The following is a 20,439-nucleotide window of genomic DNA, read 5'->3' as shown; positions in this document are numbered from 1 at the left end:
TGGCCTAGGGTTCTGTCTGTCTGTTTTGTTCTTTGTTTTTCTTTTTTGCATAGTTTTTAGCGCTTGTTATCATTGGTGGATTTGTTTTTTGGTTTGGTTGCTGTCTTCTTTCTTTCCTTTGTTTTTATTACTTTTTATTTTTTTTAAGTTTTAACAATATATATTTAATTTTTATTTTAATTCTTTTCTTTTCTTTTTTTTCTTTTTCCTTCTCCCTTTTCTTCTGAGCCAAGTGGGTGACAGGGTTTTGGTGCTCTGGCCAAGTGTCAGGCCTGAGCCTCTGAGGTGGGAGAGCTAAGTTCAGGACATGGACCACCTGAGACCACCCGGCCCCACATAATATCAAATGGCAAAAGCTCTCACAGAGAGCTCCATCTCAGCAATAAGACCCAGCTCCACTCAACAACCAGCAAGCTACAGTGCTAGACACCCTGTGCCAAACAACTAGCAAGACAGGAACACAACCCCACCCATTAGCAGAGAGGCTGCCTGAAAATCATACTAAGTTCACAGACACCCCAAAAGGCACCATCGGACGTGCTCCTGCCCACCAGAAAGACAAGATGAAGCCTCATCCACCAGAACACAGGCACCAGTCCCCTTCACCAGAAAGCCTACACAACTCACTGAACCAAACTTACCCACTGGGGGCAGAAACCAAAAACGACGGGAAGTACGAACCTGCAGGCTGCGAAAAGGAGACCCCAAACACAGTAAGTTAAGCAAAATGAGAAGACAGAGAAATACATAGCAGATGAAGGAGCAAGATAAAAACCCAACAGACCAAACAAATGAAGAGGAAATAGGGAGCCTACCTGAAAAAGAATTCAGTACTGATAGTAAAGATGATCCAAAATCTTGCCAATAGAATGGAGAAAAGACAAGAAACGTTTAACAAGGACCTAGAAGAACTAAAGAGCAAACAAACAATGATGAACAACACAATAAATGAAATTAAAAATTCTCTAGAAGGAATCAATAGCAGAATAACTGAGGCAGAAGAACGGATAAGTGACCTGGAAGATAAAATATTGGAAATAACTATCACCAAGCAGAATGAAGAAAAAAGACTGGAAAGAATTGAGACAGTCTCAGAGACCTCTGGGACAACATTAAATGCACCAACATTCTAATTATAGGGGTCTCAGAAGAACAAGAGAAAAAAAAGGGACTGAGAAAACATTTGAAGAGATTATAGCTGAAAACTTCCCTAATATGGGAAAGGAAATAGTCAATCAAGTCCAAGAAGCACAGAGAGTCCCATATAGGAAAAATCCGAGGAAAAACATGCCAAGACACATATTAATCAAATTATCAAAAATTAAATATAAAGGAAAAATATTAAAAGCAGCAAGGGAAAATCAACAAATAACATACACGGGAATCCCCATAAGGTTAACAGCTGATCCATCAGCAGAAACTTTGCAAGCCAGAAGGGAGTTGCAGGACATATTTAAAGTGATGAAAGGGAAAAACCTACAACCAAGATAACTCTACCTAGCAAGGATCTCATTCAGACTCGACGGAGAAATTAACAGCTTTACAGACAAGCAAAGCCTAAGAGAATTCAGCACCACCAAACCAGCTTTACAACAAATGCTAAAGGAACTTCTCTAGGCAGGAAACACAAGAGAAGGAAAAGACCTACAATAACAAACCCAAAACAATTAAGAAAATGGTAATAGGAACATACATATGGAAAATTACCTTAAATGTAAACGGATTAAATGCTCCAATGAAAAGACATACACTGGCTGAATGGGCTCAAAAACAAGACCCGTATATATGCTGTCTACAAGAGACCCACTTCAGACCTAGGGACACATATAGACTGAAAGTGAGGGGATGGAAAAAGATATTCCATACAAATGGAAATCAAAAGAAAGCTGGCGTAGCAACTCTTATATCAGACAAAATAGACTTTAAAATAAAAACTATTACAAGACACAAAGAAGGACACTACAGGGCCTCCCTGGTGGCGCAGTGGTTAAGAGTCCGCCTGCCGATGCAGGGGATACGGGTTCGTGCCCCGGTCTGGGAGGATCCCATATGCCGTGGAGCGGCTGGGCCCGTGAGCCATGGCCGCTGGGCCTGCGCGTCCGGAGCCTGTGCTCCGCAACGGGAGAGGCCACAACAGTGAGAGGCCCACATACCGCAAAAAGAAAAAAAAAAAAAAAAAAAGAAGGACACTACATAATGATCAAGGATCAATCCAAGAAGAAGATATAACAATTGCAAATATTTATGTACCCAACACAGAAGTACCTCAATACATAAGGCAAATGCTAACTGCCATAAAACGAGAAATCAACAGTAACACAATCATAGTAGAGGACGTTAACACTTCACTTACACCAATGGACAGATCATCCAAAATGAAAATAAATAAGGAAACACAAGTTTTAAATGATACATTAAACAAGATGGACTTAATTCATATTTGTAGGACAATCCATCCAAAAACAACAGAAAACACTTTCTTCTCAAGTGCTCATGGAACATTCTCCAGGATAGACCATATCTTTGGTCACAAATCAAGCCTTGGTAAATTTAAGAAAATTGAAATTGTATCAGGTATCTTTATCGACCACAACACTATGAGACTAGATATCAATTACAGGAAAAGATCTGTAAAAAATACAAACACATGGAGGCTAAACAGTACAATATTAATAACCAAGAGATCACTGAAGAAATCAAAGAGGAAATCAAAAAATACCTAGAAACAAATGACAATGAAAACACGATGACCCAAAACCTATGGGATGCAGCAAAAAGAGTTCTAAGAGGGAAGTTTATAGCAATACAATCCAACCTCAAGAAAGAAGAAACATCTCAAATAAACAACCTAACCTTACACCTAAAGCAGTTAGAGAAAGAAGAACAAAAAAATTCCAAAGTTAGAAGAAGGAAAGGAATCATAAAGACCCGATCAGAAATGAAGGAAATGATAGCTAAGATCAATAAAACTAAAAGCTGGTTCTTTGAGAAGGTAAACAAAATTCATAAACCATTAGCCAGACTCATGAAGGAAAAAATGGAGAAGACTCAAATAAACAGAATTAGAAATGAAAAAGAAGTAAAAACTGACACTGCAGAAATACAAAGGATCATGAGACATTACTACAAGAAACTCTATGCCAATAAAATGGACAACTTGGAAGAAATGGACAAATTCTCAGAAAAGCACAACCTTCTGAGACTGAACCAGGAAGGAATAGAAATTATAAACAGACCAATCACAAGCACTGAAATTGAAACTGCGATTAAAAATCTTCCAACAAACAAAAGTCCAGGACCACATGGCTTCACAGGTAAATGCTATCAAACATTTAGAGAACAGCTAACATCCATCCTTCTCAAACTCTTCCAAAATATTGCAGAGGAAGGAAAGCTCCCAAACTCATTCTATGAGGCCACCATCACCCTGATACCAAAATCAGACAAACATACTGCAAAAAAAGAAAATTACAGACCAATATCACTGATGAATATAGATGTAGAACTCCTCAACAAAATACTAGCAAGCAGAATCGAACAGCACATTAAAGGGATCATACACCATGATCAAGTGGGGTTTATCCCAGGAATGCAAGGATTCTTCAATACATGCAAATCAATCAATGTGATACACCATATTAAGAAACTGAAGGAGAAAAACCATATGATCATCTCAATAGATGCAAATAAAGCTTTCGACAAAATTCAACACCTATTTATGATAAAATTCCTCCAGAGAATAAGCATAGAGGGAACTTACCGGAACATAATAAAGGCCATATATGACAAACCAACAGTCAGCATTGTTCTCAATGGTGAAAAACTGAAACCATTTCCACTAAGATAAGGAACAAGACAAGGCTGCCCATTCTCACCACTATTATTCAACATAGTTTTGGAAGTTTTAGCCACAGCAATCAGAGAAGAAAAGAAATAAAAGGAATCTAAATCGGAAAAGAAGAAGTAAAACTGACATTATTTGCAGATGACATGATACTATACATACAGAATCCTAAAGATGCTACCAGAAAACTGCTAGAGCTGATCAATGAATTTCGTAAAGTAGCAGGATACAAAATTAATGCACAAAAATCTCTTGCATTCCTAGACACTAATGATGAAAAATCTGAAAGAGAAATTAAGGAAACACTCCCATTTACCACTGCAACAAAAATAATAAAATACCTAGGAATAAACCTACCTAAGGAGACAAAAAACCTGTATGCAGAAAACTATAAGACACTGATGAGAGAAATTGAAGATGATACAAACAGATGGAGAGATATACCATGTTCTTGGATTGGAATAATCAACGTTGTGAAAATGACTATACTACCCAAAGCAATCTACAGATTCAATGCAATCCCTATCAAACTACCATTGGCATTTTTGACAAAACCAGAACAAAAAATTTCACAATTTGCATGGAAACACAAAAGACCCCAAATAGCTAAAGCAATCTTGAGAAAGAAAAACGGAGCTGGAGGAATCAGGCTCCCTCACTTCAGACTATATTACAAAGCTACAGTAATCAAGCCAGTATGGTACTTGCACAGAAACAGAATACAGATCAATGGAACGGGATAGAAAGCCCAGAGATAAACCCACACACATATGATCAACTAATCTATGCTAAAGGAGGCAAGGATATACAATGGAGAAAAGGCAGCCTCTTCAATAAGTGGTGCTGGGAAAACTGGACAGCTACATGTAAAAGAATGAAATTAGAACACTCCCTAACACCATACACAAAAATAAAGTCAAAATGGATTAAAGACCTAAATGTAAGGCCAGACATTATAAAACCCTTAGAGGAAAACATAGGCAGAACACTGTATGACATAAATCACAGCAAGGTCCTTTTTGACCCACCTCCTAGAGAAATGGAAATAAAAGCAAAAATAAACAAATGGGACCTAATGAAACTTAAAAACTTTTGCACAGCAAAGGAAACTAGAAACAAAATGAAAAGACAACCGTCAGAATGGGAAACAATATTTGCAAATGAAGCAACTGACAAAAGATTAATTTCCAAAATATACAAGCAGCTCGTGCAGCTCAGTATCAAAAAAAAACAAACAACCCAATCCCAAAATGGGCAGAAGACCTAAATAGACATTTCTCCAAAGAGGATATACAGATTGCCAACAAACACATGAAAGGATGCTCAACATCACTAATCATTAGAGAAATGCAAATCAAAACTACAATGAGGTATCACCGCACACTGGTCAGAATGGCCATCATCAAAAAATCTAGAAACAATAAATGCTGGAGAGGGTGTGGAGAAAAGGGAACCCTGTTGTGCTGTTGGTGGGAACGTAAATTGATACAGCCACTATGGAGAACAGTATGGAGGTTCCTTAAAAAACTACAAATAGAACTACCATATGACCCAGCAATCCCAGTACTGGCCATATACCCTGAGAAAACCATAATTCAAAAAGAGTCATGTACCACAATGTTCACTGAAGCACTATTTACAATAGCCCGGAGATGGAAGCAACCTAGGTGCCCGTTGAATGATGAATGGATAAAGAAGGTGTGCCACATATATACAATGGAGTATTACTCAGCCATAAAAAGAAATGAAATTGAGTTATTTATAGTGAGGTGGATGGACCTAGAGACTGCCATACAGAGTGAAGTAAGTCAGAAAGAAAAAAACAAATACCGTATGCTAACGCATATATATGGAATCTAAAAAGAAAAATGGTTCTGAAAACTTAGGGGCAGGACAGGAATAAAGACGCAGATGTAGAATGGACTTGAGGACACTGGGAGGGGGAAGGGTAAGCTGGGACGACGTGAGGAGTGGCATGAAGATATACACACTACCAAATGTAAAATAGCTAGTGAGTAGCAGCTGCATGGCACAGGGAGATCAGCTCGGTGCTTTGTATCCACCTAGAGGGTGGGATAGGGAGGGTGGGAGGGAGACGCAAGAGAGAGGAGAAATGGGGATAAATGTACATGTATAGATGATTCACTTTGTTATACAGTGGAAACTAACACACCATTGTAAAGCAATTATACTCCAATAAAGGTGTTAAGAAAAAGACAACAATCTGACCAAAATCCTTAAGATTATAACTTTCAGCAACGTAATTTTTCATATTAGAAACTCATATGATTATAGTGATCCAGAAAAAATATGTTGAAAAAAGATGCTCATAGTCTCCTTAAACATTAAAATATTGTAAATAGCCTAAATATCCAGCCATAACACAGTGATTACCTTAAATATTACATAGCCATAATGGTAAAATTGTTGAGGAATATTGAGTTTGGAAAATCTTCAGCTGAGTCAAGTAGGATAGTAAGTATACCATATGATACCAAGAAAAAAAAAAAGGTGAAGTTTGAATAGTGAGCTTGCCTAGTCATTTTTCTCCTGGTACTCCAAAATGCATTACTTATTTGTCCCTCCAGTCATTCATTAACAGTTGAGTTGCAAGACACTGAAATAGGTGATGTGGAAATATGAGGGTGAACATACTAAGTTCCCGACCTCCTGGAAAGATAAGGTATATACACAGAGAGCCAGACGACCAGGCAGTAAACAAGTGCCACGTGAGTAGGCACAGACAGTAAGGGCTGGAGAGTTCATTTCAACACAGTACAGACTTTTTATGCACCATAACCTGGGAAGGCTATAAATGTGGCTAATGCATGCTTCCAGCCCTCAAGGATCTTAACATTTATGGAGACAGATATTTAGGCAACTAATCATAATACAGGAAAAGTGACTTAATAAGATAATCTCCTAATGTGAGTCAGTTTTGTGAAAGAAATAAACCTGGTGATAGAGACTAACAGGAAAGTGCAGAGAGAGGAAGGCCTTCCTTAAGCAGGGCATGGTCAGAGAAAGCGGCTGTGAGGAGGTAACACCTGAGCTAAGGGAGAGAGGGAGCAGGTATGTGAAATGCCAGAGGAGAGGGAGCAGAAAGGAGCTCGGGTGTTGGAGGAGCAGAAATGTGGCTGGAGCACATTTCAGACTATTGGTGAGGCCACAGAGCGGGTGGAAGGAAGCTCCCTCAGGGATCTCCAGTCCAAGGTAAGGAGTTTGGATTTCATTGTACACTCAGAGGGAAACCACTAAAAGTTGTCTGGTTTTTTTTTTTTTTTTTTTTGCAGTACACGGGCCTCTCACTGTTGTGGCCTCTCCCGTTGCGGAGCACAGGCTCCGGATGTGCAGGCGCAGTGGCCATGGTTCACGGGCCTAGCCACTCCATGGCATGTGGGATCTTCCCCGACCGGGGCACAAACCAGTGTCCCCTGCATCAGCAGGCGGACTCTCAACCACTGTGCCACCAGGGAAGCCCCAAGTTGTTTGGTTTTTAAAAAATTTATTTTATTTGGTCAGTTTCAAATTTATGAAAAGTTGTAAGAATAACACTATATAGTCTTTATTCCAATTCATCTACTGTTAACATTTTGCTCCATTTTTTATAGCCTTTGTTCTCTCTATATGTACTTATTTTTTCTAAAGCATTTCATTTGAGTGTTAAGTTGCATAATTCATGCCCTTTAACCCCCAAATACTTTACTCTGAATTTCCCAAGAATAACAACATTCTCTTACATAAGTAGAATATACTTATCATCTTCAGAAAATTTAACATTGATACAATAATTTACTGTCCATAATCCAGTTTTGTCAACTGACTCAGTAATGTTCTTTAACATTCTTTTTCTTTTTTTTTGTAAGCAGCCCAGATGTCCTCCAACAGGTGAATGGAGGTATGTCCATACCATGGAACACTACTCAGCAGCTAATAAGACCAAACTATTGACACACACAACAACGTAGATAATCTCCAGAGAGTTACATTGAGTGAAAAAAGAATCTCAAAAGATTACATATACAATATTATTCCACTTATAAAAATTCTTAAAATGACAAACTTATAGAAATGGAGAACTGATTAGTGATTACCAGGGGTTAAGAAGGAAGTAGGGGTAGGAGAGAAGTGGGGGGTGGCTATCATAGGGCAATATAAGGGATCCTCATGGTGATGGAAATGTTCTGTATCTTGACTGCATCAATATTAACATCCTCGTTGTGATATATATATATTTTTAACATCTTTATTGGACCTGGTTGTGATATTATACTGTAGTTTTGCTGATGCTACTACTGGGGAAAACTAGGTAAAGGGTATACAGAATCTCTCTATATTATTTTTTACAATGGCCTGTAAATTAATAATCACCTCAAAAAGTTTAATTAAAAAAATCAATGAGACAGCAAAGTATTATTGTATTCAGTCACTTCATTTATACTCCAAGAGGTCCCCAGAATGCTTCCTGTGGTGTCAGACAGAGAGAAGGTGCTCAGTAGATGTTTGTTGAATGAATAAATAAGAAAGGATTTGAGTTTCCTTTACCACCACCCCCCATTTTATAGCAGGTACCTGGCCATAAAGGTTGTGACTAATCCTAAAATACTAGCTATTAAATGGCATATGTGGAACTGGAACTCTGGACTCCTAACTTCAAGGCCAACATTTTCTTTTGATTACATCTTTTTTTTTAACATCTTTATTGGAGTATAATTGCTTTACAATGGTGTATTAGTTTCTGTTTTATAACAAAGTGAATCAGTTATACATATACATATGTCCCCATATCTCTTCCCTCTTGCATCTCCCTCCCTCCCAACCTCCCTATCCCACCCCTCTAGGTGGTCACAAAGCACCGAGCTGATCTCCCTGTGCTATGTGGCTGCTTCCCACTAGCTATCTATTTTACATTTGGTAGTGTGTATATGTCCATGCCACTCTCTTTGTCCCAGCTTACCCTTCCCCTTCCCTGTATCCTCAAGTCCATTCTCTAGTAGTCTAGTCTTTATTCCCATCTTGCCCCTAGGTTCTTCATGACCTTTTTTTTTAGATTCCATACATATGTGTTAGCATACTGTATTTATTTTTCTCTTTCTGACTTACTTCACTCTGTATGACAGTCTCTAGGTCCATCTACCTCACTACAAATAACTCAATTTCGTTTCTTTGTATGGCTGAGTAATATTCCATTGTATATATGTGCCACATCTTCTTTATCCATTCATCTGTTGATGGACACTTAGGTTGTTTCCATCTCCTGGCTATTGTACATAGAGCTGCAATGAACATTTTAGTACATGACTCTTTTTGAATTATGGCTTTCTCAGGATATATGCCCAGTAGTGGGATTGCTGGGTCATATGGTAGTTCTATTTTTAGTTTTTAAGGAACCTCCATAGTGTTCTCCATAGTGGCTGTATCACCTTACATTCCCACTAACAGTGCAACAGGGTTCCCTTTTCTCCACACCCTCTCCAGCATTTATTGTTTGTGGAATTTTTGATGATGGCCATTCTGACCGGTGTGAGGTGATAGAAAGCCCAGAGATGATTACATCTTTATATTCTCTCTTTTCATGGAAGAGATGCTATCTCTTAAACCTTCATGGTCTCCTTTGTGTCAAAACATAGTTTCTTCCTTTCTTTCTTTCTTTTTATTTTTGCTAGAATATGATTTTTTTCTTCTCATCACTGCTGTCTCCCTAAACAACTAGTATATCCACCACAGACATTTTCTTATCATTCATGTTAACCTTAATCCTCTACATCCCAGCTTGCATCCTTACCCCATTGCCCAACCCCTACCCTTCTCCCTTCACTGAAACTATTTTCTTAAAAATTCCAACTGCCCTCTTTGTGACATCATCTCAAAGTTCATCCTTCTGTATGTCTCTGTAGCATGAGAACCTTGTTGACAATTCACTTTGAGCTAATAATTTTACCTCTGGAAAACAAGTTATCCTTTTTCCCAGATAACATCTACATCCCCCGTCAGTTCTGATTCTGGGCTTTAAGATTCTCCAGTATTCTTTCATTTCTATTACAGGTCTACATTCTTTCTCCCAGTTCAGTGAGTCCTGGGCAATGTTAAGTTCTCTCACTATCTGGGATATCAAGTCCACCGTTCTTTGCCTCCCCAAAACCTCTGACCTGTATAGGAAGCAGCCTATGGAAAAGCCCATGCTTGCCACCCTCTCTGCAGAAGGAGACAGGGAGAAAGAACCATCATTATGGGACTTACTGAACAGGTTATTCCAGGTCACATTTGTCTTTTCCTCAGACTCTATTGTTTGGAAAACGAGTACCCTGTGATGGTCCAGGTTTTTAAGCAATTCTTCACAGTAAAATGGAATCCCACAGCTTCCCTCGGCCAGGTACCTGTAGTGAAAATAATGCAATCTATTTATATCAAAGAACCATCTTTGGGGCTTCCCTGGTGGTGCAGTGGTTGAGAGTCCACCTGCTAACGCAGGGGACACGGGTTCCTGCCCTGGTCCGGGAAGATCACACGTGCCACGAAGTGGCTGGGCCTGTGAGCCGTGGCCGCTGAGCCTGCGAGTCTGGAGCCTGTGCTCCGCAACAGTGAGAGGCCCGCGTACCGCAAAAAAAAAAAAAAAAAAAAAAAGTAAATGCATATATAATAAATGTATACATATATAATAAATACATACATAATAAATAAATAAATACATATATACAGAGAGAAAGAGGGAGAGACAGAGAGACAAAGGGAAAGAACACACAAAATTCATGCCTGGAGTTATTTTATTTATTTATTTTTTTTGTGGTACGCGGGCCTCTCACTGCTGTGGCCTCTCCCATTGCGGAGCACAGGCTCCGGACGCGCAGGCTCAGCGGCCATGGCTCACGGGCCCAGCCGCTCCGCGGCATGTGGGATCCTCCCAGACCGGGGCACGAACCCATGTCCCCTGCATCGGCAGGCGGATTCTCAACCACTGCGCCACCAGGGAAGCCCCTGGAGTTATTTTAAATGAGACTTTGTCCAAGATGTTTCTCTTCCAGAAGCAAAGCAACCTCATTAGAAAGAACAGATACAGATACCAAGGTGGCTTGTAAACAGCCAGCTAAGGAAGAGGCATTGTCCATGTTGTTAAGGGGACTGCTGTCAAGACCCCAGGAGAGGAGTCACTGAGAAGCTCAGGGAGCACTGACGTCACCATCTACCATGACAGGGAACACCAGCACCAGACCACGTTATTGCCAGCGACTAAGACCTTGCTCAGCTGTGGGCTGTGGTTCTTAAGGCTTTTACCAGTTTGCCTTTCATGTTACCTGCCCACGACAGCGCCCTTGGTCACTGTGGGTTAGAGTGAGTGTACCCATAGCCTGCATGATGAAAGGGAAACAAAACTGATGTCCTAAGCAACGTCTGAGACGGTGTAACAGGGACCATAACAAGGAAAAGTGGGGCTTCCCTGGTGGCGCAGTGGTTGAGAGTCCGCCTGCCGATGCAGGGGACATGGGTTCGTGCCCCGGCCCGGGAAGATCCCACATGCCGTGGAGCGGCTGGGCCCGTGAGCCACGGCCACTGAGCCTGTGCGTCTGGAGCTTGTGCTCCACAACGGGAGAGGCCACAACAGTGAGAGGCCCGCGTACCACAAAAAAAAAAAAAAAAAAAAAAAAAGGAAAAGTGAGCAGCATCCATCCTATCAAGCAGGTTCAGTGGCCCCTTTGAAAGGCGGGCCCAGCAAGAATCCTGAAATGGCCACTTTTAGACACATCTTAAGGAATCTGATGAAGTCTGGACCTGGAGAATGAGTGCAGATGTCAAGGCCTCAGGATAGAAATAGGTTACTCACGCATCTAGTTCTTTGGGGATGCCCCTGACGTTGAGGTCTAGGCAGACCTTGTTGAGGATGTCCTTAGGCTGCACGGCTCCAAGGGTGACATAGGTGGTGTTCCTGTTCTTCATTATGGCACTGGCAGCTGCACAGGGTATGTCGATGAAGGGAGACAGGGACATGATGATGAAGATGGGAACAGACCGGATAAGCTTCTCCATAAAGGTCCAGGAGGCTGAATCGATAAACTGGCCTTCATCGATGATGAAAATAATCCTTTCCTCTTTCACTGTCTGGACAAGGTGGAGAAACAGAAAGAAAAATGCTGTAGGACTTCAGGGGTTTTTTTGTTTTTGTTTCTGTTTGTTTTTTTGCCCGCACCAAGCAGCTTGCAGGATCTCAGTTCCCCGACCAGGGATTGAACCCAGGCCATGGCAGCGAAAGCGCCAAATCCTAACTAGACCACTAGGGAACTCCCGTGACTTCAGTTTTTTATACACATGTATGGGTACGCATGTGTATCCACCGAGTTTTGTGAAGCTAAGTTAAATCGGTTCTTTCTAATAACTTTGTGTTAATTTAGATTCCGCTAATTGGAATCTGTGGCAATTGGGACAGAACTGGCTGGAATAGACTCTTACTTGGTCAAATCTTTGTGTAAAGATAATGTAAATATATAGGATAGATGGGGTTTTAGTCAAGTTAAACAGCCATTACATAAAAATTACTGAGGTTTACTTCAAGTCATTCTCATCTATTGAAAAATGAAGGTCTCCTGGAAATACTTATTTGACATTTATTCAACCAACATCGATTCAACACATACTTACGAAGCACCCACTGGGCTAGGTGCTGGAGGCAGAGTGCTGAGAGAAACTCACCTGGTCCTTGCCCTGCTGGCAGTTTATGCTGTTCTAGCTTGAACTATGGCACATGTTACACTTAAAAACAGATCGTGTGTCCCTTTTCTTGTGTAGAGTACCTTTCCCTAACTAGTCTGAATTATTTATTTACTCATTAAGCATTTATTGTGCATCTGTTAGGGTCAGGTACTGTTTTAAGCACTGGGGAGAAAGTATTAGACAAAATATAGAGCTTACATTTACTGTGAGCCCCTGCATAGCGGGCCCTGCAATTCCATAGTGTAAGATGTCTAAATGGAGAAAACCTTCCCCACTCTTACTGCTCCAGACTGCTCTTGGCTTCTTTTGTTTCCCTCTGGGAAGAGATTGGGTTAAGCCATTCTTTCCCTCTGCATGTTTTTATAAACTAGAGCAGCAAAGGCTACATTCAAATTTCGAATTTCAGAAGATGATCATTATAAAGTATTATAGCCTGCCTTATCACATATATGTAAGTCCCCTCTTACAGCCCCATTCTGTCGCCAGATCGTTAGTTCTTCACTGACCCTGAGAACATTTTAATGAATAGGAGTTAGCATCCCATTGTTTTGTTTTGTTTTGTATTTGACTAATATCTTTAAAACTACGGGGCAGGGAATTCCCTGGTGGCTCAGTGGTTGAGAGTCTGTCTGCCAATGCAGGGGACACAGGTTCGAGCCCTGGTCCAGGGAGATCCCACATGCCACAGAGCAACTAAGCCCATGCACCACAACTACTGAGCCTGTGCTCTAGAGCCCACAAGCCACAACTACTAAGCCTGAAAGCCATAACTACTAAAGCCTGCGCACCTAGAGCCCGTGCTCCACAGCAAGAGAAGCCACCGCAATGAGAAGACCACGAATCGCAACAAAGAGTAGCCCCCACTCACCGCAACTAGAAAAAGCCCCCGTGCAGCAACAAAGACCCAATGCAGCCAAATAAATAAATAAATAAATAAAAACTACAGGGCAGTTAGAAATGTGAGTTTTAGTCACAGAATAGACTTGTCAGTGAATTATCTGTGAATTGGGGAGAGTAAAGCAGGAACCAAAAAACCTACATGAATTCAATAGTACATCAATGGCGCCAGCTTCTTCACATTTAAAATGAGGAGACTGAAATATTACTCAGCCATAAAAAAGAACGAAATAATGCCATTTACAGCGACATGGATGGACCTAAATATTATCACACTAAGTGAAGTAAGTCAGACAGAGAAAGACAAATATCATGTGATATCACTTATATGTGGAATCTAAAAAAATGGTACAAATGAACCTATTTACAAAACAGAAACAGAATCACAGATGTAGAACACAAACTTATGGTTACAAAGGGGGAAAGGTGGGGGGAGGGATAAACTGGGAGATTGGGATTGACATATACACACTACTATATATAAAATAGATAGCTAACAAGAACCTACTTTATAGCACAGGGAACTCTACTCAACACTCCGTAATGACCCATATGGGAATAGAATCTAAAAAAGAGTGGATATATATATATATATATATATATATGTATAACTGATTCACTTTGCTGTACACAACAAACTAACACAACATAGAAACTAACACAACACTGTAAATCAACTATACTCCAATAAAAATTAATTAAAAAATAAGATAAAATGAGGAGATGGAATCAGGTCCTCTCTGATGTGAAAAAAGCCAACACTTACACTGCACCTACTATGTTCCCAGCACTGTGTGATGTGCTTTCATAAATGAACTTATTTAAAATCTTCGTTAACGGACTTCCCTGGTGTTGCAGTGGTTAAGAATCCACCTGCCAATGTAGGGGACATGGGTTCGAGCCCTGGTCCGGGAAGATCCCACATGCTGCAGAGCAACTAAGCCCATGCGCCACAACTACTGAGCCTGCGCTCTAGAGCCCACGAGCCACGACTACTGAGCCTGAGTGCCGCAACTACTGAGCCCACATGCGGCAACTACTGAAGCCCGTGCGCCTAGAGCCCGTGCTCCGCAACAAGAGAAGCCACTGCAATGAGAAGCCCGCGCACCGCAACGAAGAGTAGCCCCTGCTCACCGCAACTAGAGAAAGCCCGTGCGCAGCAACAAAGACCCAATGCAGCCAAAACAAATTTTTTTAATTAAAAAAAAAATCTTCGTAACATTCATAGGAGGTGGCACTATTGAATCTATTTACTGAGAAAATTTAGGCACAGAGAAGTTAAGCCACTTGCCTGAAGTCATACTGACAGTAAAGGATCCAAAGATTGTTGTCATAGCACAGAGTCAAAGCACAGCTTTACTCATGGTTTCCAACTAGGTTGTGGATCGGAACCAACTGAAAAGTTTCAAAACAAAAACAAATAACTAGGGCCTCCCTGGTGGCGCAAGTGGTTGAGAGTCCGCCTGCCGATGCAGGGGATACGGGTTCGTGCCCCGGTCTGGGAGGATCCCATATGCCGCGGAGCGGCTGGGCCCGTGAGCCATGGCCGCTGAGCCTGCGCGTCCGGAGCCTGCGCGTCCGGAGCCTGTGCTCCGCAACGGGGGAGGCCACAACAGTGAGAGGCCCGCATACCGCAAAAAAAAAAAAAAAAACAAATAACTAAACAGATTCCTAGGCCCAAACGAAGCCCTTTTCAATTTGGGGTAGAATTCACAAATCCATATATTTTATGAAGCTTCCTGGATACTTGTGATGCAAACAGTCCAAAGCCTGACATTTAGAAACTACTGATATAGCCTTATTTGCCTGGAGTGGAGAAGAAGGAAGTTGTATTATAAACTTACACAATGCCACAAACTTGAATTGTTTATTTATTATGTGCCAGACACTCTGCTGGTCAATAGTGATACAAAAATGAGAAAGAGGCTCCCTTTCCTTAAGAAGCTCACAACCTCCTGAGGGGGAGAGACACATATATAAGTAGCAAATTGCAATACAGTATGGAAAATACAATAAGAAATATGTTCAAAGTGTTACAGAAACACAGCAGAAGAGGAATTGGTCATGCCTTGTGATTTGGGGGAGTTCTCACTGAAGAGGTGACGTTGAATGATGAGTAGCATTTCTCCAGGTTAAAAAAAAAAAAGTCTTTTGGCTTTTATCTCATTAGTATTGAGAATTACTTGGATAGTAGTATAAAGCACAGGTTGGAGCGATTTGCATACACTTTGGCAGTTGTATGGAGGATGAATTGGAGTGGAGCGGTATGAGGCACAGAGATTAGTTGGAAAGGTATGGAAATAGTCCAGGAAGAGAAAGAGGCTGAACTACAGTAGGGAACAGAGGACGGGGAGATTCCAGAGTCAGTCTGAGGTAGACACGGTAGGACTTGTCAACTGAGTAAATGTAGAAGATGTGGCAACTGGTGAGGAAGGGAGCAAAGATAACTTTAAATGATGTGTGAATGAATTTGCTATTAACTAAATCAGGATCAAGATGAGGGAGATAGGGCAATAAAGTAGGGAAAAAATGAATTTAGTATTAGACACTGAACTGAGTGTGAGTCCCCATATCCAAGTGGAATATACAGTTATTGGACATATGGTTTTGGTGCTTATACGAGAGCTGAGGAATGGGATATAAAGTTGGTGATCATCAACATACAATGGACAGTCACGATATTATTCAGAGAGCAAAAGTTAACATTGGTTGAGTGTTTCCAATGAAAGAGGCACAATTCTAAGTTTTACACATAATCTAGTCATTTAAACCTTACAACCCTGTGAGCCAGGTACTATTATTTCCTCATTTTATAGAAGGTAAAGTAAAAGCATGGACAGGTTGAGTCACTTGGTCAAGGTTACCCAGGTAGCAAGTGACAGGCCTAAGGGCTCAAACCTTGGCAGACTGATTACAGAGCCTATATACATAACCAGTTTGATAGCCTGCATCTCATACAGAGGGAGAGAAAAAGAGGACTGGTTTTAAGGCGAGGCCAAACTCCCAGGAGTAATGTTAAAGGACTCCTTTCAAGCACAGCTAAATTCTGAACAGAGTCTTAGCTTGAGGTTTGGAAGGATGGAGGAAAATGAAACACTTTGGGTTAAAGCTTTCACATACTTCAAAGCTTCTTGCCATTGGAGTCTAAACCCTTGAGGTCACCTGGTTTTGCGGTGAGACGCCTAGTTTCCCCCTCCCCATTATTTGACCTATAGACGCTCTTACTTGCTCCAAGATCTTCATAAACAACGCTTCCAACTGCTTCTGCTTTCTCGTGGTGCTCATCCTGGAAACCTCTCGTGAAATAGGGAACTGTATAAAGAATTATGAAAATATTGAGTATGGGCAAATAGCAGAGGGAAATACTAGTTGTATGACTCTGGTAATTCACTTTACTGTTCTGTGCCTTAAAATCCTCATGTGCTAGGTAATCCATAACATCCCTTCCAGCTCTAATACTCTAGGTCATTGAATCGAATAGATACAGGGAAGAACAGAGCACATTCTTGTCTTTGCCTTGGCAGTCACCTGTGGGAGCAGAGTGATTTCGTGCCCTGGACTAGCTAGTATAGTACAGCTACGATGGGAAGGTGAGAAAAGAAATGAATCAGCAGGTGGCTATTTGTGTTTTCTTGAGTCTGGTACCAATATATCTCAGGAAGGTGGCTCATTCAAGGATTGGGAGCCATTTCCTTACCACCTGGACGTTGCAGATGAGAAAAGAAGAGGATAATAAAGGCCAAGGAGATGCAAAGTCATAAAGCATCAGGGAGGAGTGGCCACATCTGCCCCCTCACTATTTCTCACAGGAGTCTAACACTAGCCAGTTACCTGCACATGGAAAATGTCATTAAGAAGACAATGGAACTTTTCATCCAGCAGTGACTTGACTTTCTTTTGAAGGTTGGTCTGTCGTTCTTTATAATGTTTGCAAGTATCCAGACCTAGTACATTGGCCATGAGTATCTGGATGGTATAAAAATTTTGATGGAAGCTGATCTTAGTCAACGCAATAGCAATAGTCCTGTTTATAAGAAAGTCAGGAATCAGAGTTTTAAAATATATTTTTTGAAAACAATAAAGGTTGAAGGAAAGCCCTGACTCTTCATATTCAGTTGTAATGACAGATCTCCCAAGCTATCTGGAAGCTGTTCTTTATTTGTGCTTCAGATACCCTCCCTTATTCCACTATGTTTCTAAGCTCTGTAAATGTATCCTAGCTATCCCCTCTTCTCTAGCCCTACCACCAATGCCTGGGTTCAGGCCCTCATACTCTCACCTATACTCCCTAACAGCATACTACTACCCCTGTCTAGCAACAAGACTCTCTGAAGGCATCACCTTTATAGAAGCCTGAAGCACCTAGGTAGATGCAAGTCTAGGTTAAGTCTAGACTCCTTCATGTGACATATAAGCCTTTCCAAGTCCTCATTGTCATTTCTTGCCACTCTCTGCCCAGCAGTCTCCCCTCCACCAACAACAAACCAGTGAGTGTTCCCTGCACATCCAACTGTTTCTTCTCTTTATGCCTTTGCTTTCCTCGGCCTGGAGTGTTATCACTTCTCACAGTCCCTCCTAATCCCTCGTTTCCTGTTCATTTATAAATCTCAGCTCAGGAGTAACCTCCTGGAAATCTTCCCTGATGCCCTCAGGTTGGATGACATACCCCCCTTCTCGTAGTTTTTACAGTACTCTATGGCATGCTTCTATCACTGTCCTCACCACCTTCTATTTTTACTGTCATCTCTCTTTCCTTCTCTTTTGTGAGAACTCCTTGAGGGTAGGGATCAGGTATTATTCATCTTCAAGGCTTTGCAACTTGTTATGGATTGATTTAGGCACCCCTTCCCCCCACCAATTCATATGCTGAAGTGTTAGCCCTCAGAATGTGACCTTATTTGGGAATAGGGTCATTACAGATGTAACTAGGTAAGTTAAGATGAGGCCATACTGGAATAGGGTGGGCCCCTAATCCAATATGACTGTCTCTTTATAGGAAGGGGAAATTTGGGGGATTCCCTGGCGGTCCAGTGGTTAGGACTCAGTGCTTTCACTGGTGTGGCCCAGGTTCAATCCCTGGTTGGGGAACTAAGATCCCGCAAGCCACGCAGTGGGAAAAAAAAAAGAAGAGGGAAATTTTTGGACACAGACAGCACACATGGAGAACATCATGTGAAGATGGAGGCAGAGACTGGGGTGATGCTTCTACAAGCCAATGAACACCAATGACTGCCAGCAAGCCACCAGAAGCTAGGAAAGAGGCACAGAACAGATTGTCCCTCACAGCTGATGGAAGGAACCAACTTTACGACACCTGGATCTTGGACTTCTACCCTCCTGTACACCGAGACAATATACTTCTCTCGCTTAAGCCACCTAGCTTGTGGTGTTTTGTCATGGTAGCTCTAGCAAATTAATATAGCGCTTAGTTCCTGGAACATAGTAGGTACTCAGTAAGTGATGGAATAAATGAGTGTCTTCTGGTTATTTTGAATTATCCCTTCAGCAATGTTAAAGATATTTTAAAACTAGTCTTTCTCAGGCCTGACATTAAAAAAGAGTAGAAACACAGCTAAAAGTAAGATTAATCAGAATTTTCCCCTTAAAGCCTTTAGGTTAGATGGTGAAAGGATGTGAGACACCATTACCATTGTCTTGGTCATCATCACTGTTAGTGAATACCATACCGTCCACCTCCATGAGATGGGTTGTCCCAAAGAGAGACCTCATGACATTCCTTATATGAAAAGAGACAAACAGCATGAGGTAAGTACATCAGCTCTGCCTTCCGAAGGAAACTCTAGAGGCCTTTCATTCTCTAACCATACTCTCAGGGCTCAGTGGTTTGAACTAGTGATTCCCTGTCGGCCACATGGATAAACTTAGTATTTGTTCTGCAAACCCAATCTATCCTCAACATTTATACCAGTTGTTCTCAAACTGTGCATTAGGAAACTTAAAAATATCAATGTCCAAGCCCGTCCTGGCATTAAATCAGGATCTCCAGGGGTCAGCCCATCTTCCATTTTCTCAGTTCGATATGTTTATCATTAATTACGTATCTAGCACAAGGGGCATGACACCCAATAATAACTGATAGATTGTGGATAGTTTACATAAGGCAACTTATATAAAGGAGAGGAACATTGAAACAAATGAAACTCTTAAAGATGTCAGGATTCTCTGGATTCACAAAAAAATGGTCATTGCAAGACACTCACCTGTGGTTCTCACCTTGAGCCAGGTACTCAATTTCCACTAGTATCTGGCTTTTTCCATATCCAGATAATCCTTCGTACATCAGGACTCGGCTGCAGTTAGATATCAAAAATTCCTTCATAGTACACATGAAGTATTTGATCTCCTTATCGCGTCCTGTTATTTTCATTTTTTAAAAAAGGAGAAAACCCACTCAACATAAAATAGTCTAGAAACATAAAAAAGCACATAGTGATACAGCTTCTAAGAATACCCTTGGAATTTCCATGGCATTGTTCATGGAGTTTCTTGAGGTCCTGTGCACTTTAAAATTTTTAAAAATCTTTCTCTAGAACTTTCCAGTTAAGAGTGTGGTTTTACAGTTTTGTTTTGTTTTGATTCCCACAAGCTGTGAGGGAAAGGATTCTTATAATGCTCATTATGATGTCCATTTAACTTTAGTGTAGAAAACTGAGATTTGCTTAAATTATACAACCAGGAATTAAACCAGGGCTATCTGACCCTAATGCTTGTTTTCTTTTCCTTTTTCTGTAACACACTAGAAGTAACTATAGATTATTACATTAGGAAATCAACTTATTAAAGTTAGGGTTCCCATGTTGAACAATATGGATAAAAATTTTTTATTTCCGATTCTGTGACGGAAACTTGCTCTTTGTAAATGAGAAATTATACTTATCTCAGGGCTACTATAAGTATTAACAGTGATAAAAAAATTCAATTTCCTAGCCGGGCTCTTTGGTGGAGCTAATGGCAGAATCTGGGAGGGCTCACGC

At 40.9% G+C, this 20,439-nt stretch overlaps 1 protein-coding gene across 1 annotated transcript in view; it reads right to left on the bottom strand.

The window, feature by feature from the left end:
* The window catches only part of ADCY10 (adenylate cyclase 10), a 98,463-nt gene that overhangs the window by 44,388 nt on the left and 33,636 nt on the right, over positions 1-20,439 (bottom strand). Inside the window, exons 13-17 of the mRNA XM_060088611.1 lie at positions 19,666-19,819; positions 17,276-17,468; positions 16,670-16,756; positions 11,664-11,938; positions 10,085-10,221 (exon numbers count right to left, since the gene is read on the bottom strand). Coding sequence (XP_059944594.1) covers positions 10,085-10,221; positions 11,664-11,938; positions 16,670-16,756; positions 17,276-17,468; positions 19,666-19,819 — 846 coding nt within the window. The remainder of the gene's footprint in view (positions 1-10,084; positions 10,222-11,663; positions 11,939-16,669; positions 16,757-17,275; positions 17,469-19,665; positions 19,820-20,439) is intronic.

This window comes from Mesoplodon densirostris, chromosome 2, assembly GCF_025265405.1.
Source record: "Mesoplodon densirostris isolate mMesDen1 chromosome 2, mMesDen1 primary haplotype, whole genome shotgun sequence".
In the NCBI taxonomy this organism is placed as follows: Eukaryota; Metazoa; Chordata; class Mammalia; order Artiodactyla; family Ziphiidae; genus Mesoplodon; species Mesoplodon densirostris.
The sequence above is the reverse complement of the archived record's forward strand: the minus strand, read 5'-3'. Positions and strand labels throughout refer to the sequence as shown.